Source organism: Talpa europaea (genome assembly GCF_964194135.1).
Source record: "Talpa europaea genome assembly, chromosome: 10".
Lineage (NCBI taxonomy): Eukaryota > Metazoa > Chordata > Mammalia > Eulipotyphla > Talpidae > Talpa > Talpa europaea.
Genome location: NC_140077.1, coordinates 23,440,651 through 23,459,944, shown reverse-complemented (window position 1 = coordinate 23,459,944; position 19,294 = coordinate 23,440,651). Strand labels below are relative to the sequence as shown.

General features: G+C 45.7%; 1 protein-coding gene across 1 annotated transcript in view; it reads right to left on the bottom strand.

Annotated features, from left to right (window-relative positions):
• Positions 1–19,294, bottom strand: part of PIK3AP1 (phosphoinositide-3-kinase adaptor protein 1) — a gene marked incomplete at both ends in the record, with an annotated part of 100,192 nt that overhangs the window by 11,762 nt on the left and 69,136 nt on the right. The window contains 5 exon segments of the mRNA XM_084245420.1: positions 4,297–4,369; positions 6,474–6,679; positions 8,513–8,578; positions 10,365–10,562; positions 12,076–12,165. Of these exon segments, the coding sequence (XP_084101546.1) occupies positions 4,297–4,369; positions 6,474–6,679; positions 8,513–8,578; positions 10,365–10,562; positions 12,076–12,165 (633 nt within the window).

Below are 19,294 nucleotides of genomic sequence, written 5' to 3'. Positions count from 1 at the left end.
GAAAAGGCTCCTTAAGCAGAAATGCCATTCATCAATTCTCACTTCCCTATAGATCAGCGTCACCCTGTGACAGTGGTTTTCAAATGTCTTTTTGTGAAGGAGAATTCTTTCTCTAGTGAAAACAGAAGCTCAATGCAGAAAACCTGCAATGGCCCGGACAGAGTAAGTGGCCCCCAAGCCCTTCCCCAATCCCTGCCCCAATCCTAATCCACTCTCAAACATATCCCCCAACTGCCCTCTGCTCCTCTGACCCTTCATTCCCACAAACCCAGCTCAGCAGGCACCCCGTTGCGAAACTGGCAATTTAAGTTAGTATGTCTTTAAACATACAATCTAGTTTTATGGAGTTAACTAATGTATCAAATTTACTCGACCACATATGGTGGCCCCTCTTTGGCAGATGCTCAGATGTCCCTGGGACCCAGCATGTGGGATTGGGTCCACCTTCCAACTGCCTGAGGCTTTCTCTGGGAGCCAGCAGGCTTCAACCAAAGAGTGATGGCGCTGGTGATCAAAGCCCCAGCTCTCCAGTCCCTCTGGAGGGATAACTCTTCCAGACTGTTCTCCACCCACTCTGCAAACCCCCAGGCGGTGATGCTTCATTCTCCAGGGATAAGTGCACTTTGCTGACCTCCTCATTTCCCATCCCTGCATATTCCCTGGGGTCACCTTCCATATCACATACTTGCTCTCACATCCCTGACAGGGAAGAAAAAGTTCTAGAAAAGAATAGTAGTAATGGCTGCTCGATATTGTACATGAACTTAATGCCGCTGAATTGGACCCTTAGGCCCAACAGTTAAAGTTATGATATAACTGTTTTACCATAATAAAGAACTAAAATGGAGGAACATTCTTGGGGTGATGGATAGAACATTCACTTGCAGTCCCCAATCCAAATTTGCCCAGTGTCAAATTATATACAGTTGAATCTTTGGTTAGGACATTGAGCCCCTGACATAAAAAGTAAAATTATTTAGGCCTTCTTCACCCAACCCCAAATTTCCCAGTCCAAGGGTCCACCCCTTGAGGAGTAGGAGGAGGCCAGACTAAAACATACTCCTTTGGGAAAATGTGGACATTGACCATTAGAGTTTAGGAGACGGCTGTTGGTGCATAACACCTATCCAGAGTCTGGTTAAAATTGGGTGAACTTTTGTAATATTTCGAAATCCATGACTCCTGGGTGAGACCCTGGATGGTGAGTTCCAGTCCATCCTCCTCACTGTGGGAAGCCATGTCTGAGAGGATGTCAGCTGGTGTGGCAGTGGTTTTTCCATGTGTTTCCAGGTACCAGGCACTGTGCTATGCCCTGGATCTAGCCTAACTTGCTCAACCCTTACAACAACCCCAAAGGTGTAGATACTTTTATTTGTGCTACTTTGCAGCCCAGGACTCAGATTCAGTCTGATGAAGCCTCTTGCCCATGGTCGCCAGCTAGTGAAGGGTGAGCAATGGATAAGAACTTGACTCCAACCCTGCTGGCCCCAGAGTCCATGCTTGTACCCCTCTACTCCTCACCATACTGAGGTCAGGGGCAAGGGTATGATGCCACTTGCATGCTCAGTCCTGGAGCCCAGGTAACCAGGGACATGTGATGCCAGCACCATGACTCTGGCCCTTAAACAGTGCACGTACTACCAAATCGTAGGTTACTTGATGCTCCTTATATTTAAACGCTTGAATTGTTTCATTTAATTAAGGCTTCCCTGTCTGGGCTTGGGTGCTCTAGTTTTAAAAAGCACCTCACTTCAGCCCTTTTACCACCTAATGCCCTGTTGTCTGACCCGAAAATGACCCAGCAGGTCTTTAACCCAATTTTCTACCTTCTCTTCTCACTCCTCCTCTGAGGAGGCACACAAGTGTGAGCTTGAGTAGCGATAACATACATTTAAAATTTAGATACCCAAGCAGAAAAACTTCTGCCATGGTTACAACCTCCTTAACCCTCTTCTCCCAAACAGTCAAAATCATCACGATTCACTTGGCTTTGCAGGATGGGCTCTAGCAGGGAACACCACACCCACACACATAAAAGACTAGCCCATGAGCTACCAGATGGTGAAGAGTCATGCTTAGGGGTCTCTGTATTTGACAGAGTGCCTGTGCTCAATACATGCCTGCAGAATGGATGAATGGAGTCACCAAGCATTTTAGTGAAATCCAGTGTTCCAACAAGGATGCCACGACTGTATTGTGCTACACTCCAGGGATTCAGCAGAGCGCAAAACAGACATGTTCTTGCCCTCATGTTGCTTACAGTAAAAGGAGGGGGTTGAGGAGTGGACCATCCGTGAGAAGAGAAACATGAGATAATTCCACTTGTGATGTGTGGGAAAGGGAGAGCAGAGTCGTGGAAGGCTGACTCTGGAGAACCTATAGTCAGACTCTGAGGCTGAAAAAGAAACAGCCTGTAAAGAGATAGCAAAAGAAGCAGAGTGGGGAGGGCAGGTGGGAGGAATGCTCTCAGTGTGTTAGAGCAGCAGAAAGGAGTCCATTGAGACCAGCGCACAGAGTGGGGCTGGAGGTGGAGGAGGAGCTCAGGGGCCAGATCAGGTAGGGCCCTGTAGGCCACAGGGAGGAATGTGTTTTACTCTGGCCAGGACAAGAGCCCCTGGAAGGTTTTGAGTAAGGGAGAGGCATGACCTAGTTTTCATTTTTTAAAAGGTCAGTGGCTGCATTTTGGAGAATTAACTGTAGAGGGCTAAGAAGGGATATGGGGAGACACGTGGGGAGGCGGCTCCTGCATTGACCCAGGAAGAGATGATGGCTCAGCAGCAGCTGCCCCGAGGTCAGAGATGATCGGGTTTAAGATGTGTTGGGAACCCCTGGGAATTGCACTGTGTGAATGAAGGAATGAAGTTGCAGCGATCAGAGGCAGCAAAGGAGAAGTGCCAGATGAATGGAAGGGAGAGTAGTTCCCGAGATGCTCCAATGAGGAAGATGCACAGTGGCTTAAAGTGGCCCAGGAAGGCCTCGCTGAGAAGGTGCTGGCTGTCAGGGCTGGAACTTGCCACCCAGTAGTTTAATGCAGGTGAGAAGGAAGGAACATAAACAAGTGGTTGGTAGCAGGAAGATGCAATCTGAAGAGCAGGGAGTGAGCAGCCTGACCCGGTTTATGGGCAGTCAGCCTGTTGATGCTGCAGGAGACAGACTAAGGAAGTTATGCTCTTAGTTCTTTAATTAGAGGAAGTCCATTTGGGAACCAAGAGCCTCTGAAAGACTTATTTGCCAGTCTCACTTGGAATAAGGTAGATCAAAGTAAATTATAGAGACCCATCATGCCAGAGGCTCTCTGTGGGAAGATTCAGTGTGGGCAAATGCCAAATCCTTACTCAGTGGTGGTGGTGCCACATGGGGAGCATCTGGGAGAGCCAAGGGACAAGTGTGCACAACGGAATAACGGTTTTGCTCTTGGACCCCCGCAGTGCATGGCAGAATGCTGCAGAAAGGACAGCCGATGAAGTTCTCTGCCATTAACAAAGTATCGGAGTCTAAATGAATTTGCAGTGGGGGGAAGCTGGGGAGAGTCCCATCACCAGCAGCACTGCCTTTCACTCTCCCAGCCCAAGATTTATTAAAGACATGAACAAAGGAACAAGAAAATAACACACAATTGTGTTTTTGCTTATACAGATTAATAAGTTACTGCTGAAAACAAGCTTTTCTGGTTAGCAGGGAACATGCACGCAAGCCAGTACGTCCTAAGAGAACAGGAGTCAATTCTGGGAAGAAGTTCTGTTTGCAGAACTTCTAACATCCTGGAACTCCATATGCAGAGTAAACAGGTATTCTCCAAAAACTCCAGCTCCCTTTAGGGCAGCAGGCTCCCAACAGCAGAACTCCTGCCACCCCTGAGCCCTGGGCTCCGAGCAGTGTGTGCTGTGGACACACATGACATAATTCCTGCTTGAGGTGCACACTCTGTGAATGGGATTTTCTCTTTTATACTCCAAAAACATATCTCCCTAAATGCCAAAGGGAGAGTCAAGTGCCTGGGAAGAACGCATTGCCATCCTATTTGAGTGGGATGGAGGAACACAGGGTTCAGCCCATTCATTCATTCATTCATTCATTTGCTGACATGTCTTATATGCCAGGTATTAGATATACAGAAAAAAAACAAGACCAAGCTGTTACTCAAAACGATCCCACAGTCCAGTGGGGGACCCAGATCTGTAAACAGGGTTACAAGTGCAGGGCAAACAATTCGCCCACCCAGGCTGGGCAGAAAGGAGTGCTGAGGACACCAGTTCACGGTTAAGTATCCCACCAGCACCCCAGGGAGCCACATACCTGCCTGCTTTCCCGACTTTAGCTTCTCTCTCTGTCTTCGGGTGATGCTATCTCTTAGCCGTTTAAGATTTTCCTGGAAAAAATTTAGTTTATTTTTAAAGTATACACCAGAATTACACCCTCTGGGCATTTGAGTTTCCTTCTAATTTTATGCTGTTTGCAAAATATGTCACATTGCAATAACATCTCCAACATGCAAATGAGGCTGAGTGTAACTGTAACAGACCCCCAGAGAAATCCAAGTACTCTAAGAAGTTGTGTTTGAAGAGAAGACACCTTGTCCTCCCCAGAGTGTCTCCCCTCCCCCTTGTTTCTCAGCCCCATACCAGCCTCATATCCAGCTGTGCTGCTCCTTGAACACCCCTTCGCCACACCAGTTTTTTACCTGCTCACACACATTCCTGCTTCATGATTATGTTGTCACACCACTTCCCTGACCTCGAGGACATCAATTCCTCTCCATGAATCTGCTCCAGGCTTGAGCCAAAACCCAACTTCTCCCTAAAGCCTTGCCAGACTGCTCCAGATCTTCTTAATGGCCCATGCAATGTAGGGCTGGCACACGTGTGTGTGTATGTGTGTGTATGTGTGGTCATCTGCAAATAGACTGAATTCTTGAAGGACAAGAGACCAGGTCTTGTACCTTTCTGAGACCCTACAATCTGGTCTACTGTAGTCACTCAATAAATGTCGGGTAGATACATGTTGACAGTGATTTGTCGCTATTTTAGTCAAAACAACCACTACCTCAAAGTTAGGTATTCTAGGGAAAATGCCTCTTAGAGACCAATGTCCAGACCATCTGACTGGAGCAGAAGGTTCCATAAGAGAGTCAGAGGAGGCCGACTGGAAAGGTCACTCTGATTGTGGGCACAGGACTTGGCAGGGAGGAATAAACCCTACAGTTTGCCAGGGTCAGACAATGTCCAGCAGGACAGCAGCCTGCCTAGGTCCCTGCGTTAGAGACCCTGGTTCCTGATTCAGCACAACAGCCTACTCCTGGCCCTGTCCCTCCTCCTTCAGATTCCCAGGGAGGCCATTGGCGAGAGCAGAGGCCCTGCTGAGGAGCAGGAGCACTGAGAAGATGGAGGTGGTAGGGAAGGGAGCGCAGGCTCTGGAGGCGGAAGGGCTCCTCTGAACTCTGACTCCGCCACTCCACCTCTCGGGCCATGATAGAATGAGAGACCTGACATTTATTTCACAGGTGAGCCAGAAGCAGCCAAGAGACTGGGTATATTCGAAGCCCAGGGCAGGGCCAGCAGACTGTTGTCAGAGCTTCAGAAATGCTGCTTTAGGATTCACTTCCCACTTGTCACTATAGACGGCCATGTCTCCACTGTAAGGAGACAGGCTCCCATCTCAGGGCTGATGGATGCCACTCCCCTGGCCAGTCCTGACCCACCTAGGAAAGCCACCTTCCACTAACATGTCCCCTTTACCTCTTTAATCCAAAGGAACTGCACTAAGGATGTGCTTCCTAAAATCAAGGCTGAGTTGTTTTTAATCTTTAAACTACACATGGAGTACAGAAATATGGAATGACACAAGCTCATGTAAATAGCAAGAGTCTCCTCTGACACCTCGTGCTCCTTTCCCTGACTACGCCTGGGAGGTAAGTGATGGAAGTGCTCAGGGCGGCCCTTTCCAGGTCTCTGTCTTCGCCTCTGATACCTGCCTACAGAAACACAGACTCTGTGTGATTGTGTGTTTTCACTTGGGTGATTTTATATCTGCAGCTTGTATGGTTCATTTAATCCTCTATCTGGGGAGTTGTCCAAATTCTCTTTGGGCTCTAAAGTGTGATAGTTCTGTGGGAGTGTTCGCACTAGAGTAGAGAAAGGAACTCTGAAAAGAAAAAAGAGCTGGTTGGGAAAAGCACTGTGCTGCATGTGGAGGGACAAGCAGCCATAGATTAAGGGCTTTCCACTGAGTTTTTGCTCGTGATCTCTAGCCGAGGGACAAGCAGAAAAGCCATTTGGTTCTCAACCAGGGAGCCATGTGGTCCAGACAACAGGTGACCAACACACACGCTGACCCACAAGGACACTCAAACAAACACGCTGAGGCCCAGCTGCAGGTGCTCGACTGTGGCCATGCACAAGATGGTCACGATTCAGGCCTCCACCCCTTGCTGGGGGAAAACAGACGTGGAACAGGTTCCTGCTGCTGCTACTTACCTGCTGGAAGCGAAAGGACTCAGAGCGCTTCTTCTGGTTGAGCTGCCACTCTTTGAAGTGGAGCACAGCCTCGTCCACGTTGACGATGCCCAGTTTCACCTGCTCCTGGAGGGTAATGAGCTGCCGCTGACCTGGCGTTTTCATCCCAGCAAAAGGGTCATATATACTCGACTGGGGCCGATCCCTCCACGGTCTGACGGGGGGCTCTGGAAAGGATGCAAAACTCAGTTTGGCAGCATCCCTACTGGGGAGAGCCGCCTGGATGAGTGAGGCTAATGAGGCTGATCACAGGCTCAAGAGGACGTGTCTCTAAAGAACAATTACATGTGGAATGAGGCAGAGGAGATATGGCAAGGAATCAGGGGAGAGGGAAGCAGCTAATTATTTCAAAGTCTATTACTCTAAAGTAGACAAGTCCACAACATTTCAGGGAGACATGAAGCCACTGATGAGTCCAACAGGATCCCCCAAGTCTGAATTAGTGAGATGCCTTTCTCGACATAAGCACTATTGACATTAAGGAGCAGATAATTCTTTGTTGCAGGGCTGTCCTGTGTGTTGCAGGATATGTAGCCTCTTCCCTGGCTTCTACTCACTAGATGCCAAAGGTAAGTCCTTTGCCAATTATGACAACTAAAGATGTCGCAGGTATTGCCAAATAAAGGGAGGGGGTAAAATCCCTACTCCCCCAGTTGAGAACCACTGCTTTAGACCAAAATCTAGTCCCAGAAGAGACAATACAAAACACGTCTAAGCAGCATGCTTCTCCCAGCACCACCCTAGCCCTCCCCACCCTCCTTGGCTCCGAGTAGCACAGGACACAGTGACTGTGGACTGATGGACATGAAGTGCTCAAAGAGATTGTAACACCAGTGGAATCATCACTCAGGTCCAAAGTCACCAGGTATAAATTAGATGCTAGGTACCAACAGGATCTGCTTGGTTGTTTCTGTGCCATATTTGCCTTGATATTACCAATTCATAGTATTTTGCTCTGGAGATTCTAGGGAGGGGCCTCCTTGGTAGCGCAAGGGGTTAAGGTGCAGCACTATGGACATTCTGGGGAAATAGGAATCCCTCTCCCTTCCTGGCCGTGACTCCACTAAGCTCTGTGCTGAACATCCTCCTTGCAGAGGTGATGGGGCCATTGCTACCTGTGGGGACACCCTGCTCAATTCCTGCAGGGATATTCTTGATTCTACATTTCCCCAGCAGGATTCCACTTGGACATTGTGATTCAGGGAGAAGGAAAGATAAGAGATGTCTCCACCAGTGGGTACCGAAGAAGTTTATCTATCATTTTGCCCAACAGTTCACTCATCTATCTACATATACTCATATACTTATCTCTCAGCTCTCCCTGCTTCAGGATTGTCTTTAATTGCATTGGTAGATGGAGAGTGGACAGGAAATAAAATGAACCAATCAATCAATTCCATTCTCCTACAACAAAAGTCTTGGGCAGTGCCTTCACATGGTTGGATGGCATCATGGCTGCTTTTCAAAAGAGTCACCAGTGGGATAAGACCAGTGCCTCTGATTAGCACAAGAAATATAGAACATTTATCCCCTCAAATTTCCTTTAAAAGTCTTAAAAAGAAAGAAAAAATGACACATCCTAGTTATTACCCAATGATAAGCAAACATCTCATCAATAAAAGTTGAGTTAAAGTATAGTTTAGCTGGGATAGGTAGAGTAAATAAATAGCATTGTAGGCGTGTATCATTAGGTAAAAACTGGGTGCTGGGCCACCCACTTCCTCCTTTAGCATCAGTTTCAATATTGATATTGTACTTTTGTGAGCCATTCCGGTGACATTTCAGCTACCTTGTCTGAGCAATTTGTAATGTTCCAAGGCACCCTGGTCTCTCTTCTCCCTATACCAGCAGTGCAGGACCCCCAGACAGCTCCTCTAGGACTGCTCTGCTTTTCATTCTAAGGAGTTGTTGTTATATTTGGAAATTACTGACACATAAACACTTGTGCCACTTGGAGGTCAGGCCATACCAAAAGAAGCAGAGGACAGCATCTCGCTTACCTTTCTTGAAGCTCTCTGAGGACACATAGATATTCCCAGGTCGTTCTTGACTTTTTTCTGCAAAAACTATGAAGTAAAGAAAATTCTAAGTAAGATCCAAACCAGAGATCTTTCTAAAGGACTTTATAGTATTTTACACACTAAAAAAAAAAAAAAATCACTAAAATCTTGTACAAAATATAATAAGAATGGATCACCCTTTCAAATACTGCATTCAGTTCCGTAAATCAAAACTCTAGTAGGGAGCAACTAATGAATAGAAACTATAGGGATTGTGATTTGAAGGCAAACTAAACAGATGAAGTTTCAGACCCAAGAAGACAAAACCTGGCAGAGGGCGAGATCAGCAGAGGGAATAAAGCAGTGAAACAAGGATGCAGGCCAGACCTTTAAAGATAACTGTGGTGCATTTGAAGCTTGAGAAAAAAAGGAGGTGCCACTGATCATGTCCACAGATGTCATAAGACAGAACCCTGAGCCAAGAACAGGTATGTTACGTGCCTGGCTCCAAAGAGACCCTGAGGAACTCACTCATGAGTGACAGCCAGAAAGGCTAACAGGGAACACTGGGCATGACAAGTCACTGTGTGGCCAGATTGCATGGAGGGAAAAGCTCCCTGGCTCTGCCCAGACTCCCTGGATTCAAACCCTGGCTCCACACTTATGAGTCATCTGAACTTCCACAGGTGGCTTAATTTTTCTTTGCCTCACCTTTTTTTTTTTTAATCTATAGAATGATAATGATAACAGTAAATTCCTCACTGGATTGTTGGGGCATACTTACACTGTACTTTACCTGGCACCCCCAACCCAAATACCCAGGGCTCTGGCTGTAATCTCCTTTTACTACAATTTCTATAAACATCTTACACTATTAAAAATGGAGTGTAGGGCCTCCCCTGGTGGGGCAGGCGGTTGAGGGCAGTGCTGTGAAGCTGTCCGCTGCCTCTGCAGCGCCAGTTCGATCCCAGCCGGCCAGCAAGGGTCCCACATGGCACAACAGACCTCTCCTGTCTCATCCGCTGCTCCCCTCAGCAGTGTATTTCAGTACATCTGCCTGTTCTGTTCCCTGCTCTGTCTCTGGTGAATCCTCTCACCGTCCCGCACATCTGGCCTGTACCCTGGTTCTTGTATAAATAAATAAATAAACCTTAAAAAAAAAATGGAGTGTAGGTCAGGGACTCAGATCTGGCGGTTGCTACAGAGCCTAGAGCCACATTAACCAAGTTCTGAAAACTGAAATTGCTAACTGATGTCCCAGGACCACTATGAAAAAGTCAAAACTGAATTGGCACCAATTTTTATTAATGTAGGCAGATAGTGTAGTATACTGGCTAAAAGCCAGGGCTACAGAACCAGACTCCCTGAGTTAAAATGCTGGCTCTGCTATGCAGTCAAGAAAATGCTGTAAGCCTCCATTTCCCTCATCTATAAAATGGGGATAATAATCGTCTATACCTTACAGGTTATTATAGAAATTAAATGACATGTTCTAGGTAGAACTCTTTTGATAGATTTCAATACATGTTAGGCATTAAAAATTAAGAAAAAGAAGGGGAAAAAAAGAATTTCAGAAGATATACATTTACTAGGGTTCTTACCATAAGAAGAAAATCTTACTCACCTGTCTTTGGAATAGTGCATGAAGGCCTCCAGAAAGGCCAGAACTGAATCTGCTCATAACCTCTAGTCTAGCTCCAGAATCTGCTCTGAGCCCCGACCCTGTCTCCTGACTTGGAGGCCATTCAGAAGGGCAGAGTGCCTGAGTAACTAGTCAGAAGCTAGAGGACTGAGGGAGTTCCCACTAAGACGCTCTAAGGACGCTGGTGGGCACATTCCCTGCCACACTTACCTTTAGAAATGTATGGTTCATTATCAGGTAGCTGGTGAGCTCCAGGAGCACTGGCCTCTGGCCTGGGCACTGGGATAGGGGGCCTGTTAGCCAGGTCCATAGAAAAGTTCTCATCCTCCTCCACTGTGTGATAAATGTCTTTTTCCCGTCTTACATGGTGCGGCTCTCTCTCTGAACTGGCCGTTCCCATGCTGTTACCTAGAAACACAAAGAAAGGTGATTGAAAGCAGTGGTTAAAGGTACTTACATTCATAGGAACAAAGAGAGTGACCATATTTGTACAGAACTGCCCTTAGGCAAAGGGCTTTCCCTACATCATCTCCTGCGTGATCTGCTCAGAACCCAATTCAAAGCAACTGAGAAAACAACTGATGTCACCTTCATTTTCTCCCCATGGATGTAGCAAGAGGAAGTGAGCCCCAGCCTCTATCAAGTCAGTGTTACTGCTGGGATTCAGTTATTCATCCCTTTAGAAGTAAGGAAAAGAGCATTGCCCCCAGAGCTGAAAAGCACTGGAAATCATCCCCTGGTGGCTGGGAGTCCTCACACCAAAGCTTACAGAATCCCCCTCTCTAGCATCATAAATGACTACAGCAAATCCTGAGACTTCCTCTGTGCCTTTCTCTATGCAACAAGTTCTCTTTCACTGTTGAACTACTAACTACTAACGGTGGGAGTCTATAATTGTTATTCTCATTTTGCAAATGAAAAAATTAGGGCTTTGGGGGATATAAACAACCTCCCCAAAAGTTGTTTGTGGCCCAGGAAAGCTGGCTCCAAAGCTGGTGCTCTGTGCTCTTCCCACATCTTTCGAATCTGGGTGGGGGGCAGGCCCTTAGGCACCCTTAGGGCAGCTGCATTCCAGTGTAAGGAATAGCCTTTTCCTTCCCACAGTGGGGGAAATTTGTATGGTTTCAGTGAGAATTGAGAGAGTCAGACACGGGTGGAGCTTGGGCATGAATAGCTACTGCTCCCCTTAGTAACAAGTGTATCTAGGTAGGCATGCACTGCCCACCACTGGAAGCCTAGGTAAGGAGTACCAATTTTATTGAAGGGCTCTATGTCAGGGGGTCCCTTGCTTCTCCCTTATTCCATCAGCAGTGACAGATAATCATCCACTCTCTTGGCTTCCACTTGCCAAACAAGAGAAGTGTTCAGAAAGATGTTCCAGTCCCATCTCCCACTGCTAGGCTCTCAGGGGCCAACAAATACTAGGAAGGCAAAAAATGAAAATTATAAGAAATTTGCTACCCACTGTTTAAGGTCATCTCAAAGAAACTCAAATCTGTGCAACTGGATTCCCTTCTTACTCTGACAGCGAGAACATGGAGTCTGTTTCTCAGCTGTTCCCATCTTGGTCTGATCATGTCATTTAAAACAATGAAAGCTCATCCCTGCTGAAACTCCTATACCAGCTCCCCTGGTGCTAACACAGCTAAAAGCCACGTGAGCAGAGGTGGAGGGACAGACCCTGGTAGCCTGTACCCAGGTCCTGCCTCATCACCACACTCCTCTTCCCACCCATCAGAGGCTCCAGACCTGTGGTCGCCAAAAGAGCTCTCCGGAGGTTCCCTAAAGATGCCTCTGGGATCACATCAAGTATAAAGGATTGCCTTAGGAGGGGACTTTGCAGTTTTATCTGTGTTGTAGCTGAGCCTCCATTTGTTTCTCTTTTCCTCTTTTTGCTTCCTTGCTCATAGCTGCAAATTACCTTCTAAAAACTTGCGGATCATAGAGTCCTTAGTAGTCCGAGAGAAACCATCTCTAGGGCTTGGGTTAGATGCCTGAAGCATTTCAACATCTAGAAGAAAAAAGAGGCTAAGAGTTTCTATGTGGTTCTTTCACACAAGCAAGAAGATTTTACAAATGGATGTACAAGTCTGGCAAATCAGGAGATTCAAGAATTCATCAGTCCATCCATCCACCCACCCACCCACTCAACAAGGACACCCAGGATATAAAGGAGCATAACATTCACAACACTCAGGCCCTTTCCTGGATCACAAGACCCAAAAGATATAGATGTGCTCATTTGCATATGAAAGAATATGCTTTATTTAAAAATATTTAACCATAGCATTATTTACAACAGCAAAAAAAAAAATAATTGAAAAGCAGGAACAATAAGGAATAGATAAATTGTGGTCTGTTTAAACAATGGAACATTATGAATTATGCAACACTTAAAACGAATGTATTGGGGCCACTTCTATCAACAATATACCATCTCAGAAGCAGAAAAACAATTTTTAGGCCACCGATATGAATGGCTTTTTTATAAGGAGGAGGCATTGACTTTTGGCTTTCATTATTAAAATGTGGATGAAAATGGTAGCAGCCTGGCTAGACCTGGCATGCTGATATTATAAGGATGGGGACTTGTGCTCCTGATACTATGCCCTGATCTAATGTTCTGGAGTTTTCGTGGGTTAGAGAAAGAATTTTAAAAAGAACGAAGAAAGAATGGACACCAGTAATAAGACACATCAACGCTATGATCCTGTGAAACAATGCACCAGGACACATCGTTGCCATGGCATTCTAGCCAAAAATTCATCACCTCAGTTCAAACACAGAGAATACCAGATGATCCCAGACAAAGTAGCTGATTGGTACTCTTCCAACGTGTTAAGATAGGAGAGACTGAGGAACTCTTACAAATTGGAAGGAACCAAGGAGAAATAATTATATTCACAGTGGGATAGTATCTTAAGAGCAGCGTTTAGGGTCCTATCTGGAATGGGAAAAGCACATGAGGTGGATGACTAGTGAAATTTGAAGCAGGTCTGGAGGTTAGTTAGTGGTTGTGCACCAGTGAAAATTGTCTGGCTTTGGTAACTGTACTGTGGTTATATAAGATGTCAAAATTAGGGAAACCTGGGTGAAAGGTATATAGGAACACTAGCATTTGCCCAAGTCTCAAAAATTTCAAATTAGATTAAAAAAAAGGAGGGGTAGGTAGGAAGAGATGAAGGGGAGGAGGATGGGAGATGAGAAAATAAGAGGAAGAAGCTAAATAAGCATAAAACACGGGATGACATATGCTCACCCTTCCTACTCTCCTATGTGACCAGATCACCTCCCAATGACACTAGTGAGGTGTGCATACATGGCAGGGCTAAATGAGCCACCATGGAAAATGGATCTTTTAACTGTAGAGCCATACCTAACAGGAGGTTAAAAGCAAAGTTTTGAAGTAGACAAACTAGGTTCTGCTAAATAAGTGCCCTGGGGCCTTAGCAAAGTTATTCAGTCCCCCGGAGCCTCCCTGAGGGTGGCAGGCTGCTGAGGAGTGGCTGGATGCCAGGATCTGGTCTGACACTCCTTCTACTGCTGGCTGCAGGTCTGCAAAACCCACCAACCCAACACAAAGTTTACTCTTCTGATTCAACTGGTCATTCAGACCCTCACGGTGACTCCCGGGGCCATGCTGGTAGCAGTCCACTTAGCAGAACGCAGGACACAGGCCTGCAGGGCAGCTTTAAGCAGGGCAGCCCTGCACCAGCCTAGGGGCTCACGGCTCCCAGCACCATCCCATGCCAGGCAGGCTGGAAAGTCACCCCTGTGCTAATCCCAGGCCCCCACAGGAGCAGCATCTCTCTGAGCATACTCCTGAAGCATAGCTTCCAGGGACCCCCAAGAGGAAAACCAGAGTTGCTGCCCTCGGGGAAGGCTAGGGAATGGTGTCCATTTCTGGTATTTATAGTTCCTGTACAGGGGCCTCCCTGGTGGCGCAAGGGGTTAAGCACCACACTATCAAGCAAGCCTCTGCAGCACAAGTTCCATCCCTGGCCGCCCAGGGAGCAACCCACATGGCGAGGCAGACCTCTCCTGACTCTCCTGCTGCTCCCCTCAGCAGTGTTTTCAGTCAGTCTGCCTGTTCTGTTTCCCACTCTGTCTCTGGTGAATCCTCTCACCCCCCCGCAACTCTGGCCTGTTCCCCAGCTCTTGTATGCATAAATAAATAAATCTTTAAAAAAAAAGTTTAAAAAACATATATATATATAGTTCCTGTACAGCCCATCCCAATTCCAAATACAATTTACCAACTGATAAGAGGTCATTTTTAATCATAGGCTATGTTACCTAGAAATATAGTTGACATTTGGCTCTTATCAGGTTACCAGGGTAACAGAGCTAGGAAGTCAACCAAAGGTCAAATTCTCCTGCAGAAAGGAAAATGATAGCTGTCATATTTACTCATTGCCCATGATTATCATAGATATAAAGTTCTCTTAATTGTTCCTTCTCTATAAAATGATGAAAACTATAGTATGTATCTCCTAAGTTTGTCTTGAGTGTTAAAATGAGAAGCTTGCACAATGTCTAGCACATAGGAAGTACTAAATGAATGCCAGCTGTTATTACTGCAGCACAATTATTATGCTTGATATTACCTACATTGTAAAATTCTACCTCGGCTATTGTCCTAAGCAGAGAACAATTCAAACAAGACTCAATACACACTTTTTAACAGAAACTTTGTTTGAATCCAAGTCTTCTGCCTTCAAAGTAATAAATGCTTATGGATTCATTCTAGTATCTGAATCTCTATACATTCTCACATATGTATTAATTTCCTAGGAAAGAATTACATCCAATTAATATTTTTATATGGGGGTAGAATTACATGGCTTGCTGGATTTTTTTTTGATCCTGGCTCCCGAACACTGAGCCCTGGCTGGACAGAGCTGTAGGTTTCTTTCTCCCTTTGTCACAGCTCTGCCACTGCAGAGTTGACCTTGAGGCCCACCCCCACTGAGCTTGTGCTTGCCAGAGACCCATCAGACTCTTCATCAATGCAGGTTCAACAATGAACTCCAGCAGTATTTCAATCCCTCTGGTCCCGCTCCATGCAGCTGGGATCACAGGTAGAGACTGACCTTAAGGACAAAGCCTGGGGGTCTGCGTTGTAGCTTGAAAGAACATGATGGTGGCAAGTGTGTAGGCTGAAAAGAGAGGGTGGTCTGCAGACCCAGAAGGTCAGTGGCCAAGACTCTTATTGGAGTCAAGTGAATGGTCTGCCTGTTGTGGATAAGCATAAGCAGGAGAAAGGGAGCAGCTAAACCCAGGGAAGCAATAGAAGCCCAGAACACCGACGGCCATGTGCCCTGACACGGTGCTAACATCACAGTCAGAATGGTTGCTGGCATGGAGTTTGGTATCCTGGAGACCTAGCTCTAGTCCTGGCTCTGACTCTTACTAGCTCTGTGTCCTTGAGCAAATTACTTGGTAAAAATTACCAAGTATATTTGTATCTGTAAAGAGGAAATAAGTAATAGTACCTACCTTTCCAATTGAGACATTGCTTATAAAATGTTTAGCAATAGTGCCAGGCATTAAGTATTAATGGTTATCATTATCATTATATTGAGGCAACCTAGATGGCATATTCCTTTTCTGTTGCTACTCTAACAAATCACCACAAGCTTATTGACTTAAAACAACACAAATTGGGCCTCCCCGGTGGCGCAGCGGTTGAGCGCTGGGTTGCGAAGCTGCCCGCAGCCTCTGCAGTGCCGGTTCCATCCCCGGCTGCTCCCAGGCCACCAGAGGAGGGTCCCACAGGGCGCGCAGACCTCTCCTGCCGCCCGCTGCTCCCCTCAGCAGTGTACTTTGGTCCTTCTGCCTGCTCTGCTCCCAGCTCTGGCTCTGGTGAATTCTCTCACCCTCTGGTGCTTCTGACTGTACCCCGTGCTTGCATAAATAAATAAATAAATAAATCTTAAAAAAAAAAACAAACACAAATTTATTATAGTTCTGTGGTTCACAAGTCTTCAATGGGTCCCCCTGGACTAAAATCAAATTTTTGGCAGGATTGCATTCTTTTCTGGAAACTCTAAGAAAGTATCTGTCTCCTTGCCCTTTCCAGCTTCTAGAGGTCCCCTACATTCTTTGGCACTAGGGCATCATCCACCTTCAAAGTGAACAATGTGAGGCAGAAAGCTTAGCTGCACTATCTCTGGTCTGTCTTCTGATTTCTTCTTCTACTTGGAAGGACCCTTGTGTTTACTTAGCCAGAATATTCCCTTTTATCTTAAGGTCTGCTGATTAGCAACCTTCGTTCCATCTACAATTTTAATTTCCCTTTGCCACATAACCTAGCATATTCATGGGTTTGGAGTCATTATTCTACCTATCACAGATGGAGCCAAATATCAGCACATCAACCAGCTGTGACTTTCTGTCCCATCCTGGACTGGCAAGGGGAGAAGGACACAGGGATTAGAGCACTCTCAAGCCAGAGCATATTGGCACATGGTCTCAGCAGTACTGGCCTGATACAGACTGGCCTCCATTGAGTCTCTGGATGGGCACTGCTTTAAATAAAGTCACCTAAAAAATGATTTTCTTTTCATTTATATATTAAATAACATGGTTATTTTTATAGTTAATTGTGTATAAATATCTTTGAATTAGACCAGGAACAGGAAATACATATATTGACCTCCATGTCCCTATCCTGCGCTCAAGGCAAACATCACCATCAATTGCTTGCTTTCTTTCTAGCCTCAGAATCCTTCTTAACACAGCTCCTCTGGCTCTTGATACCAGCCAACTAATAATACTGGCACATTATTTGAAGTTATTAGTTAAGACTTATTTCTTACTCTTTTGTAATAATAAAGACATTCCTGATTGTTTAGAGTTATCTAGAGGGTCTCAATGGGATCCTCTCAAACTCTACATTTGAAAACCTGATGGCCCCTCATGAGAAACACATGAGGGGTTGAAATACATAGAAACTGCTGTAGTGAGGCTCAGTTTCCAGGAAAAGGACATTTTGTTAAAAAAAAAAAAAAGTAGCATAATTATCATTATATTGCATTCCTGGATGCTCAGGATTTGTGCTTCATATTCTCAGCATTTAACCTTCACCACTTGTCAGTTAAAAATAAACTGAAATGCGCTGAAACCTGCTGGTCTAGGTAGAAAGTGCAAAGTTCTTTTATTTCTGTAAAGAGAAAACGACAGCAATAATGAGAAGAAGATTTCTGAGCTGAGCCAATGACAGAGTTACACTGCTTCATAGAAGGAGTCAGCCAAGAAAAAGCCCATTTCTGGGAGGAAAGAAGCTTGAACAAATGAAAGAAAGCCAGGGCAGGCACTTCATTAGGGAATGAGTCAAAAGCAATAGTGAATTTTCAAAGGAGCCCATATGATTCTCCTCCCAGGACATAAATCTCGTTCACTTTGCTACAGTGGAAACTCCATCCAGATTATATGTGTTAATTTGATATAAAGCTAACCTGAAACATAATACAGTAAAATGTTGGATACTCAGAGACTTTTCTTCTCCTTTCAAAGCCTGAAAGAAGGCCAAAAGAACCTTTTTTTTTTTTTCCCCAATAAGTACCTTTTGAGGCAAAACAGAAAGCAAAAAAAAAAATCAGAGTCTCAGAGCCAGGAGCAGCACGGTCAGAAATTTGAAGGGAACCTGAAACCTGGTGGGTTTTGTTTGCATTCGGGGGATGGAAGCGCTTTGATTGACCATGTCAATTAAACAATGCAACCATCCCGTATCCTTATGGAGAAGTGTGGGAAGGAGAGAGTGTGAGACAGAGAGAGCAGGAGAGACAGCAGCACACACAGGCACAGAGGAGGAAGGGAGAGAGAACCCAGAGAGAGGGGATGGGGAGAAACAGACATAGAGAGAACAAGAGCTATAACAAAGCATCAGAAAAAAAAAACAGAGACAGACAGAGGAAAACAGCAGTTTGAAATCAGGGGGGCTAAGGAGTGACGGCTGACACAGGCAATGAAAAAGAAGGCACTAAGATTGAAAGAATTAAAAAAAAAAAACAAAAGTTTTATGGTTTTCTTATGCCTATAAGGTCTACTATGCAAGTTGCCTTTGGTAGTGGGGATTTTATCTCATTAACTTTAAAACTTTCAAGAGAGCATAACTTGGGCTGGGCCTCCCTGGTGGCACAGGTGGTTGAGTGCTGCGCTGTGAAGATGTCCGCAGCCTCTGCAGCGCTGGTTCGATCCAGGCTGGCTGGCGAGAATCCCACATGGCATGGCCGACCTCTCCCGTCTCACCCGCTGCTCCCCTTAGCTGTGTATTTCAGTCAGTCTGCCTGTTCTGTTCTCCATTCTGTCTCTGGTGAATCCCCTCACCCTCCCGCGCATCTGGCCTGTACCCTGGTTCTTGTATAAATAAATTTAAAAAAAGATAATCTTAAAAAGAGAGAGAGAGAGAGAGAGTGCATAACTTCACCAAGTGCATATGTGCCCCCACAGCTGCTGTATGTCTGGAGGAGTCAAAAGCAATTGAAGTCAGGAAGAGCTGAGTCTCATCTCCCACATCAGCCTCCCTTTCCCCTGCTAAAAGCATCTCTTGATTCTATGAGCCAGTCTTCTCAAGATGGACATTATAAAGATGGCAAAGGCTCAGCAGCCACAGGTTGAGGCTCCCCAGAGAAAAGGTGCAGATAGTTCCAGAAGCAAATCAGTAACAACAATTTTGCTTATAGATGGTCCTGAAGCTGAGCACAGACCTTATAGGATTGGGAAATGAGGCCCTTTAATGTGCCCTCAAGTGCCCTCAGCTCAGAGGAGACCCAGGTCAGAGAGGGTTGAGATCAGAGAGCCCAGGTAAAGAAAGCACAGTTGGAGATGATCGGGCACAAAGACAGCAGTTACCAAGGAGGTTGCTAAGGGAAGCCAGCAAGTCAGCAAGGGTTCCATCAGCTTTCTGCTATGCTTAAACTTGAGCCACAGAAGGGAGCAGTGGTAATGGAGTGCAAAAGAAAAGTTCAAGGCAGGAGTCACACGAAGCAGAGACTCCTGAGAGTTTACAATTTCCAGAAGTGAAATACTAGCCTTTCTTCTTTTACTCTTTTCTCCTTATAGAAGAAAGACAAACTTGTGGGATAGTTAAACAGAGGTAAATCTATAAGCAGATGACCTTGGAAACAGCTGGACAA